General features: G+C 42.1%; 1 protein-coding gene across 1 annotated transcript in view; it reads right to left on the reverse strand.

The window, feature by feature from the left end:
- The window catches only part of LOC106613752 (DNA-directed RNA polymerase, mitochondrial-like), a 91985-nt gene extending 70217 nt beyond the window's left edge, over positions 1-21768 (reverse strand). The window contains exons 1-4 of the mRNA XM_014216327.2: positions 21558-21768; positions 20965-21063; positions 19933-20807; positions 19648-19781 (exon numbers count right to left, since the gene is read on the reverse strand). Of these exons, the coding sequence (XP_014071802.2) occupies positions 19648-19781; positions 19933-20807; positions 20965-21063; positions 21558-21690 (1241 nt within the window). The 5' untranslated portion in view covers positions 21691-21768. The remainder of the gene's footprint in view (positions 1-19647; positions 19782-19932; positions 20808-20964; positions 21064-21557) is intronic.
- Between the last annotated feature and the right edge of the window lie 205 nt (positions 21769-21973).

Genomic DNA, 21973 nt, shown 5'->3' on the forward strand with positions numbered 1-21973 from the left:
ATTTTTTGTGACTTTAGTATTCACAAGGAAAAGTCCACAGACACACTCCAAAAGGCTTTCAGAGCCATCACCGATTCAGTGGGTTTTGTCCAACATGTCTCCGGACCTACTCACTGCCACAGTCATACTCTGGACCTAGTTCTGTCCCATGGAATAAATATTGTGGATCTTAATGTTTTTCCTCACAATCCTGGACTATCAGACCACCATTTTATTACGTTTGCAATCGCAACAAATAATCTGCTCAGACCCCAACCAAGGATCATCAAAAGCCGTGCTATAAATTCTCAGACAACCCAAAGATTCCTAGATGCCCTTCCAGACTCCCTCCAACTACCCAAGGACGTCAGAGAGCAAAAATCAGTTAACCACCTGATCTACTAAATTTAACCTTGCGTAATACCCTAGATGCAGTCGCACCCCTAAAAACAAAAAACATTTGTCATAAGAAACTAGCTCCCTGGTAAACAGAAAATACCCGAGCCCTGAAGCAAGCTTCCAGAAAATTGGAACGGAAATGGCGCTACACCAAACTGGAATTCTTCCGATTAGCTTGGAAAGACAGTACCGTTCAATATCGAAGAGCCCTCACTGCTCCTTGATCATCCTATTTTTTCAACTTAATTGAGGCGAATAAGAACAATCCCCCAAAAATATTTATACTGTCGCAAAGCTAACTAAAAAGCAGCATTCCCCAAGAGAGGACTCCTTTTTAAATCTGCATATTTCTCCAAAGCTCAGTTGTCCTGAGTCTGCACAACACTGCCAGGACCAAGGGAGACAAGTTTTTTAATACTAGATCTCTTGACACATTGATGAAAATAGTCATGGCCTCTAAACCCTCAAGCTGCATACTGGACCCTATTCCAACTAAAGTACTGAAAGAGCTGCTTCCTGTGCATGGTCCTCCTATGTTGAACATAATAAAACGCCTCCCTATCCACCGGACATGTACCAAACTCACTAAAAGCGGCAGTAATAAAGCCTCTCTTGAAAAAGCCAAACCTTGACCCAAAAAATATTTTAAAAACTATCGGCCTACAGTGGGGAGAACAGGTATTTGATACACTGCCGATTTTGCAGGTTTTCGTACTTACAAAGCATGTAGAGGTCTGTAATTTTTATCATAGGTACACTTCAACTGTGAGAGACGGAATCTAAAACAAAAATCCAGAAAATCACATTGTATGATTTTTAAGTAATTCATTTGCATTTTACAGACCTCTACATGCTTTGTAAGTAGGAAAACCTGCAAAATCGGCAGTGTATCAATTACTTGTTCTCCCCACTTTATATCAAATCTCCCATTCCTCTAAAAAAAGAATTTGAAAAAGCTGTTTCGCAGCAACTCACTGCCTTCCTGAAGACAAACAATGTGTACGAAACGCTTCAGTCTGGTTTTAGACCCCATGATAGCACTGAGACTGCACTCGTGAAGGTGGTAAATGACCTTTTAATGGTGTCAGACCAAGGCTCTGCATCTGTCCTCGTGCTCCTAGACCTTGGTGATGCTTTTGATACCATCAATCACCACATTCTTTTGGAGAGATTGGAAACCCAAATTGGTCTACACGGACAAGTTCTGGCCTGGTTTAGATCTTATCTGTCGGAAAGATATCAGTTTCGCTCTGTGGATGGTTTGTCCTCTGAGAAATCAACTGTAAATTTTGGTGTTCCTCAAGGTTCCGTTTTAGGACCACTATTGTTTTCACTATATATTTTATCTCTTGGTGATGTCATTCAGAAACATAATGTTAACTTTCACTGCTATAAGGACAGTTCACAGCTGTACATTTCACTGAAACATGGTGAAGCCCCAAAATTGCCCTCCCTGGAAGCCTGTGTTTCAGACATAAGGAAGTGGATGGCGGAAAATGTTTTACTTTTAAACTCGGACAAAACAGAAATGCTAGTTCTAGGTCACAAGAAACAAAGGGATCTTCTGTTGGATCTGACAATTCATCTTGATGGTTGTACAGTCGTATCAAATAAAACTGTGAAGGACCTCGGTGTTACTCTGGACTCTGATCTCGCTTTTGACGAATATATCAAGACTGTTTCAAGGTCAGCTACGTAACATTGCAAAAATCTGAAACTTTCCAAAAATGGATGCAGAAAAATGAATCCATGCTTTTGTAACTTCTAGATTAGACTACTGCAATGCTCTACTTTCTGGCTACCCGGATAAAGCACTAAATAAACTTCAGTTCGTGCTAAACACGGCTGCTAGAATCTTGACTAGAATCAAAAAATATGATGATATTACTCCAGTACTAGCCTCTTACACTGGCTTCCTATTAAGGCTTGATCCCCTGCTGATTTTGTACGTTTGCCCACAATTTATAACATTTTTGACATGCGGTTTTCTGGATTTGTTTGTTGTTATTCTGTCTCTCACTGTTCAAATAAACCTACCATTAAAAATATAGGCTGATCATTTCTTTGTCAGTGGGAAAACGTACAAAATCAGCAGGGGATCAAATACTTTTTTCCCTCACTGTACCTACACGTACGCTACGGTTACAAGATGCAGGCCTCCTTATAGTCCATAGAATTTCTAAGCAAACAGCTGGAAGTAGGGCTTTCTCCTATAAAGCTCAATTTTTATGGAATGGTCTGCCTATCCATGTGCGACGCAGACTCGATCTCGACCTTGAAGTTTTTATTGAAGACTCATCTCTTCAGTAGGTCCTATGATTGAGTGTAGTCTGTCCCAGGGGGGTCAAGGTGAACGGAAAGGCACTGGAGCGACGAACCGCCCTTGCTGTCTCTGCCTGGCCGGTTCCCCTCTCTCCACTGGGATTCTCTGCCTCTAACCCTATTACGAGGCTGAGTCACTGGCTTACTGGTTCTCTTCCATGCCGTCCCTAGGAGGGGTGCATCACTTGAGTGGGTTGAGTCACTGACGTGATCTTTCTGTCCGGGTTGGCGCCCCCCTCGTGTTCGTGCCGTGGGGGAGATCTTCGTGGGCTATATTCAGCCTTGTCTCAGGGTAGTAAGTTGGTGGTTTGAAGATATCCCTCTAGTGGTGTGGGGGCTGTTCTTTGGCAAATTGGGTGGGGTTTTATCCTGCCTGGTTGGCCCTGTCCGGGGGTATCGCCAGATGGGGCCACACTGTCTCCCGACCCCTCCTGTCTCAGCCTCCAGTATTTATGCGTCGGGGGGCGTAGGATCAGTCAGTTATATCTGGAGTAGTTCTCCTGTCTTATCCGGTGTCCTGTGTGAATTTAAGTATTCTCTCCCTCTCTCCCCGGACCTGAGCCCTAGGACCATGCCTCAGGGCAACCTGGCCTGATGACTCCTGCCTGTCCCCAGTCAACCTGGTTGTGCTGCTGATCTAGTTTCAACTGTTCTGCCTGCGGCTATGGAACCCCGACCTGTTCGCCGGATGGGCTACCTTGTCCCGGACCTGCTGTTTTCAACTCTCTCTCTGTCTACCGCAGCTGCTGTCTCTAACTCTGAATGATCGGCTATGAAAAGCCAACTGACATTTACTCCTGAGGTGCTGACCTGTTGCACCCTCCACAACCACTGTGATTATTATTATTTGACCATGCTGGTCATTTATGAACGTTTGAACATCTTGGCCATGTACTGTTAGAAATCTCCACCCGACACAGCCAGAGGTGGACTGACCACCCCTCAGAGCCTGGTTCCTCTCTAGGTTTCTTCCTAAGTTCCTGCCTTTCTAGGGAGTTTTTCCTGGCCACCGTGCTTCTGCATTGCTTGATGTTTGGGGTTTTAGGCTGTGTTTTTGTATAGCACTTTGTGACATCGACTGATGTAAGAAGGGCTTTAAAAATAAAAGTGATTGATTGAAATTTTATTGGACAACAATGCATTCAACTGAAATGTGTCTTCCGCATTTATATACACACGTGTTGAGTGTGAAAAACACAGTAGCGTTGCAGTTATTGACACAAACCAGATTTCCGAAGCCTGGCACCTACTAACATACCCTGTTCAAACGCACGTAAATATTTTGCCTTGCCCATTCATCCTCTGAATGCCACACATACACAATCCATGTCTCAATTGTCTCAAGGCTTAAACATCCTTATTTGACCTGTCTCCTCCCTTTCATCTACACTGATTTAAGTGGATTTAAAAAGTGACATCAATAAGGGGCCATGGCTTTCACCTGGTCAGTCTATGAATTTGGAAAGAGCAGGTGTTCTTAATGTTTTGTACACTCAGTGTAGTTCACAGTGGCCCCATGGTGACTTTATCAAATTGAAAGCACCTCTGATATCATTATGCATGGCTTTATTAAAGCTGATTGACAATGGCAGCATAACAAACAGAATATTTGCATTGACACTTGGTTCTTTCAGACGCATTGGAAATATCAGGCAGTCCACAGACAGATGGTCACAGAGAACGTCAGTGTCATGTTTATTCAAATTATATCATCCAGAGACTCCACACCTGCCATAAATGAACTGCTCAATTCAGGAGACAGCAATGTGCAAACAGCCAGTGGGAAACAGATGGTAGTGTATGGAGCAACAACTGAAGCTGAAAAGGGAGGGAGGAAACTAAAGCCTGACTAATTTAAAGCAGACCCTTGGATAACCAATGGAGCCTTTGTGAACAAAACAAGAAACAAAACTGAAGTGTATTACTAGGCTAAGTCAACCTACATTTCTGATTTCAACTGTTGCTATATATGTGACTGCTACAGAGCACTGTAGGAAGAGGAAGAGTCAGCCTAGGCTGTGGCATGTGATGTGTAACACCTTGATCTAACCCAGAGACAGAGGGCCCTGTTGGGCTAACGTGTTGCCACTGCCCTCTAGTGGAGTACGACAGAACACTGACAAAGGGATGGAAGGGTGTAAGATTTGTCATCAGCCTCTGACAATGAGAGAGCCTTCCTTTGCCCTCTACACCTTTCTGCAAGACAGTGATTAAATAACAGGACCTTAATTACCTTCTACAGGAAATCCTGCTTAAACACCCAGCAGCACCTGGTCAGGCTAACACAATTAACAGCTGCCACACTGCTACCACTCCAGTTCAATTCTCTAGGCATTCACAGAAGCAAACAGAATCCTTCCTTTTTATTACATTTTAGTCACTTAGCAGATGTTCTTATCCAGAGCGACTTACAGGAGCAATTAGGGTTAAGTGCCTCGCTCAAGGGAACAGACAATTTTTCACCTAGTCGGCTCGGGGATTCGAACCAGCGACTTTTCGGTTAACACGCTTAATGCTAGAATACCTGCCTCTATGTCACCCCGACTTCTTTGCATGTGTTGGGTATCGTTTAAAATACTTTTGGACGGGAATTACACATTGGATTGGCTTTTAAAGTCCCTGTACTGTTTAATACTGTTAACCTTTCTGGTTATAACCTTTTTCGGCAAGACAGATCTTCCAAAGGTGGGGGAGTGGCAATCTTTACCATGGATCACCTTCAGTGCGCGGTTGTGTCCACCAAGTCTGTCCCCAAACAATTTGATTTGCAGGTTACTTTCAAATAGCTCTTTGTTGACTGTTGCTGGGTGCTATCGTCCTCCAGCAGCATTGGCCTGTACCCTAAACTCTCTCCTGGCCCCTTACACTAAGTCTGAATTTGTCCTGCTTGGTGACCTAAACTGGGACATGCTTAAACTACCTGACCAAGTCCTAACGCAATGGGACTCCCTAAATCTTTCTCAGATTATTACCAGTCCCACAAGGTATGACTCCAAACACCCAGAAAAGGCTACTCTCCTCGATGTTATCCTCACAAATAATCCTGATAGGTATCAGTCTGGTGTTTTCTGTAATGAACTTAGTGATCACTGTTTTACAGCCTGTGTTCGCAATGGCTGCTCAGTGAAACAACCTGTCCTGATTAGAGGTCGACTGATTAATCGAAATGGCCGATTAATTAGGGCCGATTTCAAGTTTTCATAACAATCGGTAATCGGTATTTTTGGCCACCGATTTGCCGATTTTTTTAATTTATTTTTTTACACATTTACATTTCCGTCATTTAGCAGACGTTCTTATCCAGAGTGACTTACAAATTGGTGCATTCACCTTTATTTACCTAGGAAAGTCAGATTAAGAACACGTTCTTATTTTCAATGACGGCCTAGGAACGGGGGTTAACTGCCTTGTTCAGGGGGGATTTGGGGATTCATTTTTGCAACCTTCCGGTTACTAATCCAACGCTCTAACCACCTGCCTTACATTGCATTCCACGAGGAGCCTGCATGGCAGGCTGACTACATGTTACGCGAGGGCAGCAAGAAGCCAAGGTAAGTTGCTAGCTAGCATTAAACTTATCTTATAAAAAACTATCAATCTTAACATAATCACTAGTTAACTACACATGGTTGACGATATTACTAGTTTATGTAACGTGTCCTGCATTGCATATAATCGATGCGGTGCCTGTTAATTTATCATTGAATCATAGCCTACTTCGCCAAACGGGTGTTGATTTAACAAGCGCATTTGCGAAAAAAGCACTGTCGTTGCACCAATGTGCCTAACCATAAACATCAATGCCTTTCTTTAAAATCAATAAACAAATATATATTTTTAAACCTGCATATTTAGTTAATATTTCCTGCTAACATAAAATTGTGTCACATCTCTAGCGTTCATTGCACGCAGAGTCAGGGTATATGCAACAGTTTGGGTCGCCTGGCTCGTTGCGAACTAATTTGCCAGAACTTTACTTAATTATGACATAACATTGAAGGTTGTGCAATGTAACAGGAATATTTAGACTTTGGGATGCCACCCGTTAGATGAAATACGGAACGGTTCCGTATTTCACTAAAAGAAAAAAAAGAAAAAATGTTTGAGATGATAGTTTCCGGATTCTACCATATTAATGACCTAAGGCTCATATTTCTGTGTGTTATTATGTTATAATTAAGTCTATGATTTGATAGAGCAGTCTGACTGAGCGGTGGTAGGCACCAGCAGGCTCGTAAGCATTCATTCAGACAGCACTTTCGTGCGTTTTGCCAGCAGCTCTTCGCTGTGCTTCAAGCTGTTTATGACTTCAAGCCGGGTGGGTATAATTTGTGGAACGTTCCAACAGGAATCTATTCCAAAAACTTCGTAAATAACAAGGTTGCCAAAAAACAACACATACAAAGTTGTATAGCGGCAGAATAAGATACTGGGTAGTGAGTGGTCTATTTCATTGCGTTTTTCACTCATCACGTTTATTCCGAAAATTGTCTGTCCTCACTCTGGTTGCCTATGGACAAACATTAAGAATAAGCTACGTGGTGAGTTGATGCCTATTCGGCAGCTAGTTAGCTAGGTTTGTATGCGTTGCTACTTTGTATGCGTTGTTGGTTGGCAACCTTTTACTTTACGTTTTTTGGAACAGATTCCTGTTGGAACGTTCCACAAATTATACCCACCCCTTCAAGCCTGTCAACTCTGGTGTAACCGATGTGAAATGGCTAGCTAGATAGCGGGGTGCGCGCTAATAGCGTTTCAAACGTCACTCGCTCTGAGACGTGGAGTAGTATTTCCCCTTGCTCTGCATGGGTAACGCTGCTTCGAGGGTCGCCGTTGTCGACGTGTTCCTGGTTCGAGCCCAGGTAGGAGCGAGGAGAGGGACAGAAGCTATACTGTTACACTGGCAATACTAAAGTGCCTATAAGAACATCCAATAGTCAAAGGTATATGAAATACAAATCGTATAGAGAGAAATAGTCCTATAATTCCTATAATAACTACAACCTAAAACTTACCTGGGAATATTGAAGACTCATGTTAAAAGGAGCCACCAGCTTTCATATGTTCTCATGTTCTGAGCAAGGAACTTAAATGTTTGTTTTTTTACATGGCACATATTGCACTTCTACTTTCTTCTCCAACACTTTGTTTTGCATTATTTAAACCAAATTGAACATGTTTCATAATTTATTTGAGGCTAAATTGATTATATTGATGTATTATATTAAGTTAAAATAAGTGTTCATTCAGTATTGTTGTAATTGTCATTATTACAAATAAATAAAAATAAATAAATAAATAAATAAATAAATAATAACAAAAAAATAAATAAATAAATAATAACAAAAAAATAAAAGGGGGAGAATAAAAAAATAAATAAAAAAAATCGGCCGACTAATCGGTATCGGCTTTTGGTCCTCCAATAATCGGTATCGGCGTTGAAAAATCATAATCGGTCGACCTCTAGTCCTGATTTGTCATAGATGCTTGCTAAAAAAACTTTCATGAGCAAGCCTTCCTTCATGAACTGGCCTCTGTAAAATGGTATAGAATCAGTTTGATCCACTCTGTCGAAGAAGTTTGGACCTTCTTTTTTGATATTTTCAGTGGTATTGTTAAAAAACACGCCCGTAAAGAAAATGAGAATTAGAAACAGGTTCGACCGTGATCTTGCAGAGTTACTCCACCTCAAGAATTGCATTTGGCGAAAGGCTCGGCACACAGATACTCAGGTTGACTGGCTCTCGTTCAGGCAAATGAGAAATAAGTGCACTCAGGCTATCTGGATGGCCAAAGTTAGTTACTTTAAGGAGCAGTTCTCTCTCTCTGGGTCTAACCCCAAGAAGTTCTGGAAAAACAGTTAAAGACCTAGAGAATAAACCCTCCTACTCACAGCTGCCCGTGTCCCTTAATGTTGATGATGTGGTTGTTACTGACAAGAAGCACATGGCTGAGCTCTTTAAAATCACCACTTCATTAAGTCAGGATTTCTATTTGACTCAGCCATGCCTCCTTGCCCGTCCAACATTTCCTCATCTCCCACCCCTTCTAATTCGACTATCCCTGATGCTTCTCCCTATTTTTTCCCTGCCCCGCTACAAAGTTTCTCCCTGAGTCCGAAGTGCTAAAGGAGCTCCTTAAACTTGACCCCAAAAAACCATCTGGGTTAGATGGTTTAGACCCTTTCTTCTTTAAGGTTGCTGCCCCTATCATCGCCAAGCCTGTCTCTCCTTTCTTGGGAGGTTCCCTTTGCTTGGAAGGCAGCCACGGTTCGTCCTTTATTTAAAGGAGGAGATCAAGCTGATCCTAACTGTTATAGGCCTATTTCTATTTTGCCCTGTTTATCAAAAGTGTTGGAAAAACTCTATAGCTATAGTATAAACTCTATACTATAGTATTCTCTCGGGTATGCAATCTGGTTTCCGTTCAGGTTATGGATGTGTCACTGCAACCTTAAAGGTGCTCAATGATGTCACCATTGACCTTGATTCTAAGCAATATTGTGCTGCTATTTTATTGACTTGGCTAAAGCGTTTGATATGGAAGACCATTCCATTCCTGTGGGCCGGCTAAGGAATATTGGTGTCTCTGAGGGGTCTTTGGGCTGGTTTGCTAACTACCGCTCTCAAAGAGTGCAGTGTATAAAGTCAGAAAATCTGCTGTCTCAGCCACTGCCTGTCACCAAGGGAGTACCCCAAGGCTCGATCCTAGGCCCCACGCTCTTCTCAATTTACATCAACAACATAGCTCAGGCAGTAGGAAGTTCTCTCATCCATTTATATGCAGATGATACAGTCTTATACTCAGCTGGCCCCTCCTCGGATTTTGTGTTAAATGCTCTACAACAAAGCTTTCTTAGTGTCCAACAAGCTTTCTCTACACTTTACCTTTTGTTTTGGAGGTGTTTAGAACAAGGTTATGTGGTTTGGTAAGAAGACTGCCCCTCTCCCCACAGGTGTGATTACTACTTCTGAGGGTTTAGAGCTTGAGGTAGTCACCTCATACAAGTACTTGGGAGTATAGCTAGATGGTGCACTGTCTTTCTCTCAGCACATATCAAAGCTGCAGGCTAAAGTTAAATCTAGACTTGGTTTCCTCTATTGTAATTGCTCCTCTTTCACCCCAGCTGCCAATCTAACCCTAATTCAGATGACCATCCCACCAATGCTAAATTACGGATACATCATTTATAGATCGGCAGGTAAGGTTTGCTCTCCAGCGGCTAGATGTTCTTTACCATTCGGCCATCAGATTTGCCACCAATGCTCCTTATAGGACACATCACTGGGGGGGGGGGGTGGTCATGACCTAATGGGCTCCCTGAACTCTTCTGCACATGATTAGAGTTGGAAAAACTTAGACACACCTGTTTTTTTTCGCAATGACATAAAGGGATTCTACCCTCTACATCAAAATTCCAAATCTAAAAACCATTAATTTGGACAAAATTACCTGGAAGGATTATTACTACCAAGGAAGTGAGGTGTGAAAGCATGTGAACGCAACAATGGCAGCAGAGAATCACTGCCCCCCTCACCCAAATGCAGAGACCTTTTCAGCCCACTGCTCCATGGCTTAATTTTCCACACAGACCATCTCCTGGCATGGCAATGTGCTATAAGAGCACACTACCGCTCTGTCATGAGAATGGGTATTGGCCCAGGGTGGAAACTCAGAACAATAGACATTGAGGACCATGAAACGGATATGACCTCTGTCAACATGTACAAGTCTGGAACAGTGGTGGTGCGGTTTCAGCAGGACTTTTAGGGGATCAGAGCACAACAGGAGGCTCTCTTTTGGTGATGACTCCCCCATCCTGAGTCTGATCACACCCCTTCCAACTGCCCTGCAGACAAGCTGCCCCAAGACGATAGTAACCCCCCCAAAATTTGGCAAAAAACACATTTCTTTCCACAGGGCCGGGGTGTTAGACAGGGATGCAGCTTAAGCCCCACCCTCTTCAAACTATATATCAACAAATTGGCGAGGGCACTAGAACAGTCTGCAGCACTTGGCCTCACCCTACTAGAATCTAAAGTCAAATGTCTACCGTTTGCTGATGATCTGGTGCTTCTGCACAGATTCTGTCAGACCTGGGCCCTGACAGTGAATCTCAGTAAGACAAAAATAATGGTGTCCAAAAATGGTCCAGTTGCTAGGACCACAAATACAAATTCAATCTAGCGCAGACAAAAAAAACTATACATATCTTGGCCTAAACATCAGCCACACAGGTAACTTACACAAAGCTGTAAGTGATCTGAGATACAAAGCATTCAAAATCCCAATTAGAAACTGGCTAAAAATACTTGAATCTGTTATAGAACCCAATGCATTTACATTACATTTACATTTTAGTCATTTAGCAGACGCTCTTATCCAGAGCGACTTACAGTAGTGAATGCATACATTTCATTTCATGCATTGTTTTTTTTTTGTACTGGCCCCCCATGGGAATCGAACCCACAACCCTGGCGTTGCACACACCATACTGGCGTTGCAAACACCATGCTCTACCAACTGAGCATGCCTTTTGTGGTTGTGAGGTCTGGGGTCCACTCACAACCAAGAATTCACAAAATGGAACAAACACCAAATTGAGACCGCATGCAGAATTCAGCAAAACCATCCTCCATGTACAATGTAAAATCACTAGATAATGCATGTAGAGCAGAATTAGGATGATACCCTCAAATTATAAAAATCCAGAGAAAAGTTGTTAAATTCTACAACTATCTAAAAGGAAGCGATTCCCAAACCTTCCATAACAAAACAATCCCATACAGAGCAGGGTTTTCGTTAGCCGGTAATTGCCAATAAATACATGCCGATAAATGCAATTGTAGGGGCCAAATCATAGTGTCACCAGCAAAGCACCCGCACACCATCACACATCCTCCTCCATGCTTCACTGTGGGAACCACACATACGGAGATCATCTGTTCACCAACTCTACATCTCACAAAGAAACAGCGGTTGGAACCAAAAATCTCAAATTTGGACTCATCAAACCAAAAGGACAGATATCCACCAGTCTAATGTCCATTGCACGTATTTCTCTTCTTCTTATTGGTGTCCTTTAGTAGTGGTTTCTTTGCAGAAATTCGACCATGAAGGCCTGATTCACTCAGGCTACTCTGAACAGTTGATGTTGAGATGTGTCTGTTACTTGAACTCTGTGAAGCATTTATTTGGGATGCAATTTCTGAGGCTGGTGACTCTAATGAACTTATCCTCTGCAGCAGAGGTAACTCTGTGTCTTCCTTTCCTGTGGCAGTCCTCATGAGAGCCAGTTTCATCATAGCGCTTGATGGTTTTTGTGACTGCACTTGAATAAACTTTAAAAGTTCTTGAAATTTGGCAGACATTGACCTTCATGTCTTAAAGTAATGATGGACTGTTGTTTCTCTTTGCTTATTTGAGCTGTTCTTGCCATAATATGGACTTGGTATTTTACCAAATAGGGCTATCTTCTGTATACCACCCCTAACTTGTCACAACACAGCTGATTAGCTCAAACGCATTAAGAAGAAAATAAATTCCACAAATAAATTAACAAGGCACACCTGTTAACTGAAACGCATTCCAGGTGACTACCTCATGAAGCTGGTTGAGAGAATGCCAAGAGTGTGCAAAGCTGTCATCAAGGCAAAGGGTGGCTAATTTAAAGAATCTCAAATATAAAATATATTTGGATTTGTTTAACACTTTTTAGGTTACAACATGATTCTGTGTGTTATTTCATAGTTTTCTACAATGTAGAAAATAGTGAAATGAAGACGAACTCTGGAATGAGTAGGTGTGTCCAAACCTTTGACTGGTACCGAATATATTTTTTTATATTAAAATGTCACAAAGTGAACGCCTAAGCCTATTGGCCTATGCATGCAATGCCCTGATGCATTTAGTGCTCAAATCTCTGACAGCTGAACCGTGAGGTGGATCATTATTGTTTTAGGAAACTGATACAGAGCAATGAACCTGGAGAACAGTCCCCTCAGCAAGCTGGCCCAGGACAACAAAGAGAGATACAAATATAATTGCGTGACACAATGGAAAGAATTAACCAAAAAACATATACAGAGAGTATACAATGGCAGAATACCTGACCACTGTGACAGACCCCAAATTAAGGAAAGCTTTGACTATGTACACTCAGTGAGTATAGCCTTGCTATTGAGAGGCCGCCGTATAGGTTATGTGCACACTGCCCACAAAATTAGGTGGAAACTGAGCTGCACTTCCTCACCTCCTGTCAAATGTATGCCCATATTAGAGACACATATTTCCCTCAGATTATACGGACCCACAAATAATTCAAAAACAAATCCAGTTTTGATAAACTTTCCTACCTATTAGGTGAAATACCATAGTGTACCATCACAGCAGCAAGATTTGTGACCTGTTGCCACAAGAAAAGGGCAACCAGTGAAAAAAAAAACACCTTTCAGAGGAAGCAAGCTGAAGATTTACTTTAGTTCTGTAGGAATGAGATGTGCTTTAAAAGGACGCTAGTTCCTAGGCACAGCGCCACTGCGGACAATGGCAACCATATCTGGGCAGGAGATACAGTACGGCCAGAGACAGGAAGAGAGAGGGGGAACTGGAGACGAACAGGGGAAGAAGAACAGAGTGTGCGAAAAATATGTACTGGCTGGGCTGAAGAGTTAGCAAGAGAGCACCACCGCAGAACAACAATGTCATTGGTATCACCTTACAACGATCAATGGACCAACCAGCTGCCCCTCTCCACCCCTACTGCACTGCAACCTGCTTTGTCATTGGGCCACACCGCATAGGGTGACATCCTCAGGGGGAACAGTAGAGTAGGGGGGATAGCTGGAGACAAGTTCTGCAGTCCAACACAACTAAAAAGAAAATCTGATAGAAAAACCTGTGTTATGAATATTAACACCTTCATACCAGCCAGTTTGTGCAGAGAGAAAAATAAAATAAAAACATTGAATTAATTAGCCTAATGTTCTAGTCAGCAAATTGACGACAAATTGTTTGGAAGCTTGGTGAAAAATCTGTGTAAGTTCCTTGTCCAATAAGCAAAATCAAATTACTGACCGCAAGTTGTTAAGAAACCAAAAACACACAGTATCAATCACAATCCATTTGGCCTGACTGAAATCCATCTGGCTCCTGTCTCTATATAGTCAGCCAGCAGATTGGCCTAGCCTACATCAGAGACACTCATTAAGACACTCATTATGACAGATCTAGTACTGGGAGAGCTAGAGGTGAACAGTGTGGCGATGCGTTACGTGTGCCTCCATGCTAAATGTCATGCCATGCAATATATCTATGTCTGGAGGAAGCATACAGTCACTGACACCACCACTGGCCTAAACTCAATTAATAACACTCAATGGTGATTTCTCCCCCAGGCTAATGCTGTGGTGGCGACGAAACTTCGTCAGCCGGTGATTGTCAAGCAAATAACTGTCGGTCTCACAGTAATTGACTGTTAATGAACTTAAACACATTTAGCCACTCCTGGCTTCCAGACATAGCCTACAAGCCACTGATGCAGACCTTTGGAACATCTACATTTTAAAAAGTGTAATAAATCCATGTAATATAGTCTACACCATCACAATAAATCCATTATTTATTTTAGACAGGTCTAAAGAAGCATGATATGAAGAAAAATGCAGTCTATTTCAGAAGAATAGAATAGCATACTCTGAGTTGTCCTTATGTCAGGCCCTGATCTGGCTATGCCAAATGGCTGTGGGCTACACTAGTTCATTTAGCAGACAAGATTTGCTTAGAATTCAGTGGCATTATTTTATAGTATGAAGAACACAATTGAACAAAGATGAATAAAATAGAAAGGATATTTTCTCCAAACAATTTGAGGCAGTGCGCATATATGGCTAATCTGTGTTGAGCGGTTAACAAAGAAATAGGTATTCCTATATTCTTAATTTAGAGTTATTAATGTAACTTTAGTTCTACAAACGTTGGGCTATATATTTTGATTTGTAATACATTGTAAGGCTGCACGATGCGACTAATGATTTTTTAAAAGGTTGCTTGAAAGGCATGAGCTGCTTTGTTTTTTGTGCAGACTGTACACACTACATCAGTCACTCATTCACAATTTGACAAGCACTTGATAATGGCTAGAATTTCACGGCGGCATCCCCTTTGTGTGGCCGTAATGCACCCTATAAAAAATCCATACCTTTTGCGACCAGTGACCTTTCTCTCCGAGTGCTGAGTGCGCCGAATCACCTGTCACTCATCACGTGATCGGGTCTTTCTCACAGGCTACAAGTGAAGAGTCACATGGGGGACGCAACTGCACATGTCCTTATCCAATTCCGAGGTGCATATTAACAATATTGGAAGAACTGTCCACATTACTTTTCGTCAGCCAACAAGATGAGTAGGCCGAACGAACAGCAAAAGCACTAGTCTATGTCAATCTACTATCCCCGATAGTACAAAAGTCGACCTATTCTATTCTATGCAAGAAATAAATATTCCAAACATAGTCTGGGACAGTTGTGGGATGCGAGAATGTTCCATTAGCGGGAAAACACCATTATCAAAAGTGACCGCAAATGCAATTATGCATGTAATACTTTTATTATAAAGGTGCATTTTTATGGTGAAATTGATCTTCCCCAAACTTGAAACTCACGTGCTGCTTATGTATGCGAACAAAAGTATGTGAACACCTGCTCATCGAACATCTCATTCCAAAATCATGGGCATTAATATGGAGTTGGTCTCCATTTTGGTGCTATAACAACCTCCACTTTTCTAGGAAGGTTTACTACTAGATGTTGGAACTAGAGGGCGACCGATTATGATTTTTCAACGCCGATACCGATACCGATTATTGGAGGACCAAAACCCCGGTGCCGATTAATCGGCCAATTGTTTTATTATTTATTTGTACTAATGACAATTACAACAATACTGAATGAACACTTATTTTAACTTAATATAATACATCAATAAAATCAATTTAGCCTCAAATAAATAATGAAACATGTTCAATTTCGTTTAAATAATGCAAAAACAAAGTGTTGGAGAAGAAAGTAAAAGTGCATTATGTGCCATGTAAGAAAGCTAACGTTTAAGTTCCTTGCTCAGAACATGAGAGCATATGAAAGCTGGTGGTTCCTTTTAACATGAGTCTTCAATATTCCCAGGTAAGAAGTATTAGGTTGTAGTTATTATAGGAATTATAGGACAATTTCTCTCTATACGATTTGTATTTCATATACCTTTGACTATTGGATGTTCTTATAGGCACTTTAGTATTGCCAGTGTAACAGTATAGCTTCCGTCCCTCTCCTTGCTCCTACCTGGGCTCAAACCAGGAACACACCGACAACAGCCACCCTCGAAGCAGTGTTACCCATGTAGAGGAAAGGAAACAACTACTCCAAGTCTCAGAGCGAGTGACGTTTGAAACGCTATTAGCGCGCACCTGGCTAATTAGCTAGCCATTTCACATCAGTTACACCAGCCTCATCTTGGGAGTTGACAGGCTTGAAGTCATAAACAGCGCGATGCATTGCGAAGAGCTGCTGGCAAAACGGCGAAAAGTGCTGTTCGAATGAATGCTTACGAACCTGCTGCTGCCTACCATCGCTCAGTCAGACTGCTCTATCAAATCATAGACTTAATTATAACATAATAACACACAGAAATACGAGCCTTAGGTCATTAATATGGTCGAATCCGGAAACTATCACGTTTATTCTTTCAGTGAAATACGGAACCGTTCCGTAAGTCTAAATATTCCTGTTACATCGCACAACCTAAAATGTTATTTCATAGTTACGTAAAATTCTGGCAAATTAGTTCGCAAAGAGCCAGGCGGCCCAAACTGTTGCATATACCCTGATTCTGCGTGCAAGGAACGCAAGAGAACTGACACAATTTCACCTGGTTAATATTGCCTGCTAACCTGGATTTCTTTTAGCTAAATATGCAGGTTTAAAAATAGATACTTCTGTGTATTGATTTTAAGAAAGGCATTGATGTTTATGGTTAGGTACAGTCGTGCAACAATTGTGCTTTTTTTCGCAAATGCGCTTTTGTTAAATCATCCCCCGTTTGGCGAAGTCGGCTGTCTTTGTTAGGAAGAAATAGTCTTCACAGTTCGCAACGAGCAAGGTGGCCCAAACTGCTGCATATACCCTTACTCTGTTTGCAAGAGAAGTGACACATTTTCCCTAGATAAAAGAAATTCATGTTAGCAGGCAATATTAACTAAATATGCAGGTTTAAAAATATATACTTGTGTATATTTTAAGAAAGACATTGATGTTTATGGTTAGGTACACGTCGGAGCAAAGACAGTCCTTTTTCGCGAATGCGCACCACATCGATTATATGCAACGCAGGACATGCTAGATAAACTAGTAATATCATCAACCATGTGTAGTTAACTAGTGATTATGATTGATTGATTGTTTTTTATAAGATAAGTTTAATGCTAGCTAGCAACTTACCTTGGCTTCTTACTGCATTCGCGTAACAGACAGGCTCCTCGTGGAGTGCAACGTAAAGCAGGTGGTTAGAGCATTGGACTAGTTAACGTAAGGTTGCATCCCCAAGCTGACAAGGTAAAAATCTGTCGTTCTGCACCTGAACAAGGCAGTTAACCCACCATTCCTAGGCCGTCATTGAAAATAAGAATGTGTTCTTATATATATATATAAGAATATAAAATAAAATAAATATAAAAAATACCCAAAATAAATACATAAAAAAACTATACCTATTTTTAATTTTAATTTTTTTGTTTTTAAATCGGCAAATCGGTGGCCAAAAATACCGATTACCGATTGTTATGAAAACTTGAAATCGGCCCTAATTAATCATCCATTCCGATGAATCGGTCGACCTCTAGTTGGAACATTGCTGTGGGGACTTGCTTCTGTTCAGCCACAAGAGCATTAGTGAGGTCGGGCACTGATGTTGAGGGATTAGGCCTGGCTCGCAGTCGGCATTCCAATTCATCCCAAAGGTGTTCGATGGGGTTGAGGTCAGGGCTCTGTGCAGGCCAGTCAAGCTCTTCCACACCGATCTCGACAAAGCTATTTCTGTATGGACCTTGCTTTGTGCACGGGGGCACTGTCATGCTGAAATAGGAAAGGGCTGTCCCCAAACTGTTGCCACAAAGTTGGAAACACAGAATTGTCTAGAATGTCATGGTATGCTGTAGCGTTAAGATTTCCCTTCACTGGAACTAAGGAGCCTAGCTGGAAACATGTAAAACAGCCTCAGACAATTATTCCTCCACCACCAAACTTTACAGTTGGCACTATGCATTCGGGCAGGGAGCACTCCCCTGGCATCCGCCAAACCCAGATTTGTCCGTCAGACTGCCAGATGGTGAAGCGTGATTCATCACTCCAGAGAACGTGTTTCCAATGGCGGTGAGCTTTACACCACTCCAGCCAACGTTTGGCATTGCGCATGGTGATCTTAGGCTTGTGTGCGGTTGCTATGCCATGGAAACCCATTTCATGAAGCTCCCAACGAGCAGGTCTTGTGCTGACGTTGCTTCCAGAGACAGTCGATTTTTATGAGCTACATGTTTCAGCACTCGGAGGTCCCGTTCTGTGAGCTTGTGTGGCCTAACACTTTTCAGGTGAGCCGTTGTTGCTCCTAGACGTTTCTACTTCACAATAAGAGCACTTACAGTTGACCGGGGAAGCTCTAGAAGGGCATACATTTTATGAACTGACTTGTAAAGGTGGCACCACGTTGAAAGTCACTGAGCTCTTCGGTAAGGCCATTCTATTGCTAATGTTTGTCTATGGAGATTGCATGGCTGCGTGCTCAATTTTATACACCTGTCAGCAACGGGTGTGATTGAAATAGGCAAATTGACTAATTTGAAGGGGTGTCCACATACTTTTGTATATATAGTGTATGGCTCAGGTGGCTCAGTTGGTAGAGCATGGTGTTTGCAACGCCAGGGTTGTGGGTTCGAGTCCCACGGGGGACCAGTACAGAGAAAAAAATTATGAAATGTATGCATTCACTACTGTAAGTCGCTCTGGATAAGAGCGTCTGCTAAATGACTAAATTGTAAAATGTCAGGAGGATAAATTGATAATTGACAAAACAACATAGCGCAGGATGTTACAGATAGTAACCAGTCCACTTGAAAACAGGTTCCTCCACTGGGTTGATGTGGAGACCACAATAGGCCCCATAGTGATGGAGGAGAGCAGGAAATGAGGGATCAGGGAGGCTGAACTACAACACTTCTCCTTGACCTGCCACCTCAGTTCCAGGAGAGACGCTTCGCTGGCACTCATAACACCTCTCCACACACAGCTAGTCCAAGAGCTCAGCACTCCACAATGAGCCACAATGCCCCACTCAACAACATTTTACAGGAATTATTATAGCAGCTTCCTTTAAAATAGAAGACCATGGTAAAGGGGTGGGGTAAAAAATGGGCAGAAATATCAGATATCTCATATTTAAACAGTCTTGAAAAAGAAACTAGCTGCTCAATGTCTAATTTTCAGAATATTTCATCAGGCTTTTGTGAATCCCAGTATGTCTAGACATAATAATAAATGCCATTTAGCATACGTTTTTAACTAAAGCGAATTAAAGTAATGCATGCATACATTTTTTGTTGTTAACACTGTATAACAGAAAAGGCTAGAATAAAGAGAAACATGAACCGCAAAGCTAATAGGAGAGTCTGACATCATCTAGTGGCAAACTTAGGCAATGCATGCACTGGCCACCTAGTAATTATTATACAATACCACAAATAATTATGTTACACATTCTAATCCCACTTTCCAACACAGTCTTGAAGGTCTTGGCATTTTTTGATATATATAATGTATAGCAAATACTATTATCTTTATCTAAGATCAAGAGGCTAAGAGTTACAGTAATGAGTTAAGGCCTGTAAATGTCTGTGGGTTAGCCTACCTGTTGATGACATGTGGGGAACAGTCAGGGTTTCGACCCATACACTCCAGAGCAGCACAGTAAGAGCCAAGGTTAGGCTTCAGACCAGCCTCTTCTACCAGAATGAACATACGGCCAATCTGGTTTAAAGAGCCCTGGAATACAACAAGGAGACACACACTCAGAATAATTCTCTATCTTATATTCCACATGGGGAGGCCCTGCATCATTTCTACACAAGTCTGTAAGATACCACAGAATTGCAGCTCTACATGCCATAGAAATACAAGACTGAACTGCACTTACCTTCTTGGCCCAGACCCTCATCATGATGTTGTAGAGTCCTATGTTGAGCAGGTTGCGTCGGCTGGCCATACGGTGGTGGCTGAGCAGAAAGCGGTGAGCTCTGTCGATTTCCCCACAGAACACACAGGCCTCCAGGTAGCAGCGCACACTGCGCTGGATGTCACCATACACCCTGGCCTCGCTGTTATCCTGCACGAGCTCAGGGCTGGCCGACACAGCCCACTGGTTCAGCTTCCTCTCCAGCTCCTCCACCTCTGCCAGCTCCCGGGCCTTGGCCTCATCCTTCCTCTCCAGCTCCTCTGCCCTGTTCCTGGCCTTCGACAACTCAGGAGCCGGCTCCTTCGAGGCTTTCCCCTTCCCTTTGGCTTTTCTAATAGGCACATTAGCAGCAGCAACTGGTGCAGCTGCCATAGTGTGCTCGTGCTTTGAAGCTGCCACAGTGTGCTCTTGGTTTTTCAGAGTTTTGCTCTTTTTAACAGTTGATGCAGTCTTTATTCCTGCTTTTGTCGATATGGTTTTATGTGAGGTACCTGGTAGCATCAGTTTGCCTTTGCTGCTTTTCACAGGTTTATCCTCTAGGCCTAGCTTCTGCTTCAGTTTCTTTGTTTTAGTCTTCTTCTCCTGGCTCAGTTTCTCCATCCAGCGGGATTTGGAGGCTGAGGCATCTTCGCCCTCTCCTTTACCAGTCTGTCCCCCTCCCTTACTAATAATCTGTCCCGCCTTGGGCACCTCATTCCTCTCCCCAGACACATTCTTGGGACTGTTCCCTGAAGAAGCCCCTATCCCTGACTTGGAAGCTTTGACAAATTGCACCTTTTCATGTTGGACATCTACAATGACGTCAGATTGGAGTTGCTGGATCCTGGCTTCTAGCACTGCAAAGAGGAAGGGAAGAGAGAAAATAATGAAATAATCCGATAGAAAATCAACATAAGAGTGAGGTATCTCAGGCATGCTAAGAATAGCATGCAAAATGTAAAACCCTTGACCATTTCCAAACCTAGTAAAGCAAGTAGGCCTACGAATACGCACCATCCAGCAGCTGAGATTGTTCCCATACTCGTTTTTCCCCATCTTCTTTCTTTGGGATCAGAGCTGAGAAATGTCTTCGTTGTGATGTCCATGGTGGCTCTGCAAGTAGTAGGTGTTGTGAGCTTTTCTTTGACAAAAACTGACACACTGAATGCACTGTGACTTTAGTTGTGTTTTTCAAAAACAATCCTCGGACATTCGCAGATCAATGCCAATTCGTGTTGAGGTTTAGAAATAAAATTGAGCAAATATTGCATTGACGTTTTTGACAGGCAACGACCTGCAAGTTCATAATATGGAGATCCTAATATAGTTACATAAGCTGTAAATAGAGTCATTTAGTTCATATCTGCGTTTACAAACGTGGTTTTAAAATCTCGACAGGATAAGAATTGGGTATGTAATAGCTGGTCAACTACAGCTGGTAAATCAATTTATATATTATAATACTAGTAGATAGTTATCGAGAGACACCAAATATTGTAAGGCTATTATAACTAGTCATGAGAGTTACAGCACTGTCTCGTGCACCCGTCCCGTTGGCTTGACATACAGTAAGTAACGTTAGCTAGATAGCGAGGGACAAAACATACCTGAAATGTGCCGTTCAATGTTATTCCGGATTGTAAGGCAATGGTCCGCATATGGCACACGACGAACACTTATTTCCAACAGTATGCGACCACTCAGACACTTTGGAAAGGTACAGAGTCTCAAAAGTGACATGTTGACATAATAACCGCATTACTTTTTCCCACACTAGGCTGCCATTTTGAATTACACCAGCTAATCGAACACAATGGATCTGAGTACAGGCACGGATAAAAGAGCACCGATAAATCGAGCAGTGTTTGTTTTGAAAGAAGAAGGTACTAGTTTTTTTCTGCAATGGAGTGTAGAATATTTCCAATTAAACAAATAAACAAGGAATCATAAATATGCAATTTGTGAAATGTATGCGCAAAGTTGATTTTGTTTTACCTTTATTCTCAATGAATAATAATAATTT

The sequence above is a fragment of the Salmo salar genome, chromosome ssa10 (assembly GCF_905237065.1).
Source record: "Salmo salar chromosome ssa10, Ssal_v3.1, whole genome shotgun sequence".
Lineage (NCBI taxonomy): Eukaryota > Metazoa > Chordata > Actinopteri > Salmoniformes > Salmonidae > Salmo > Salmo salar.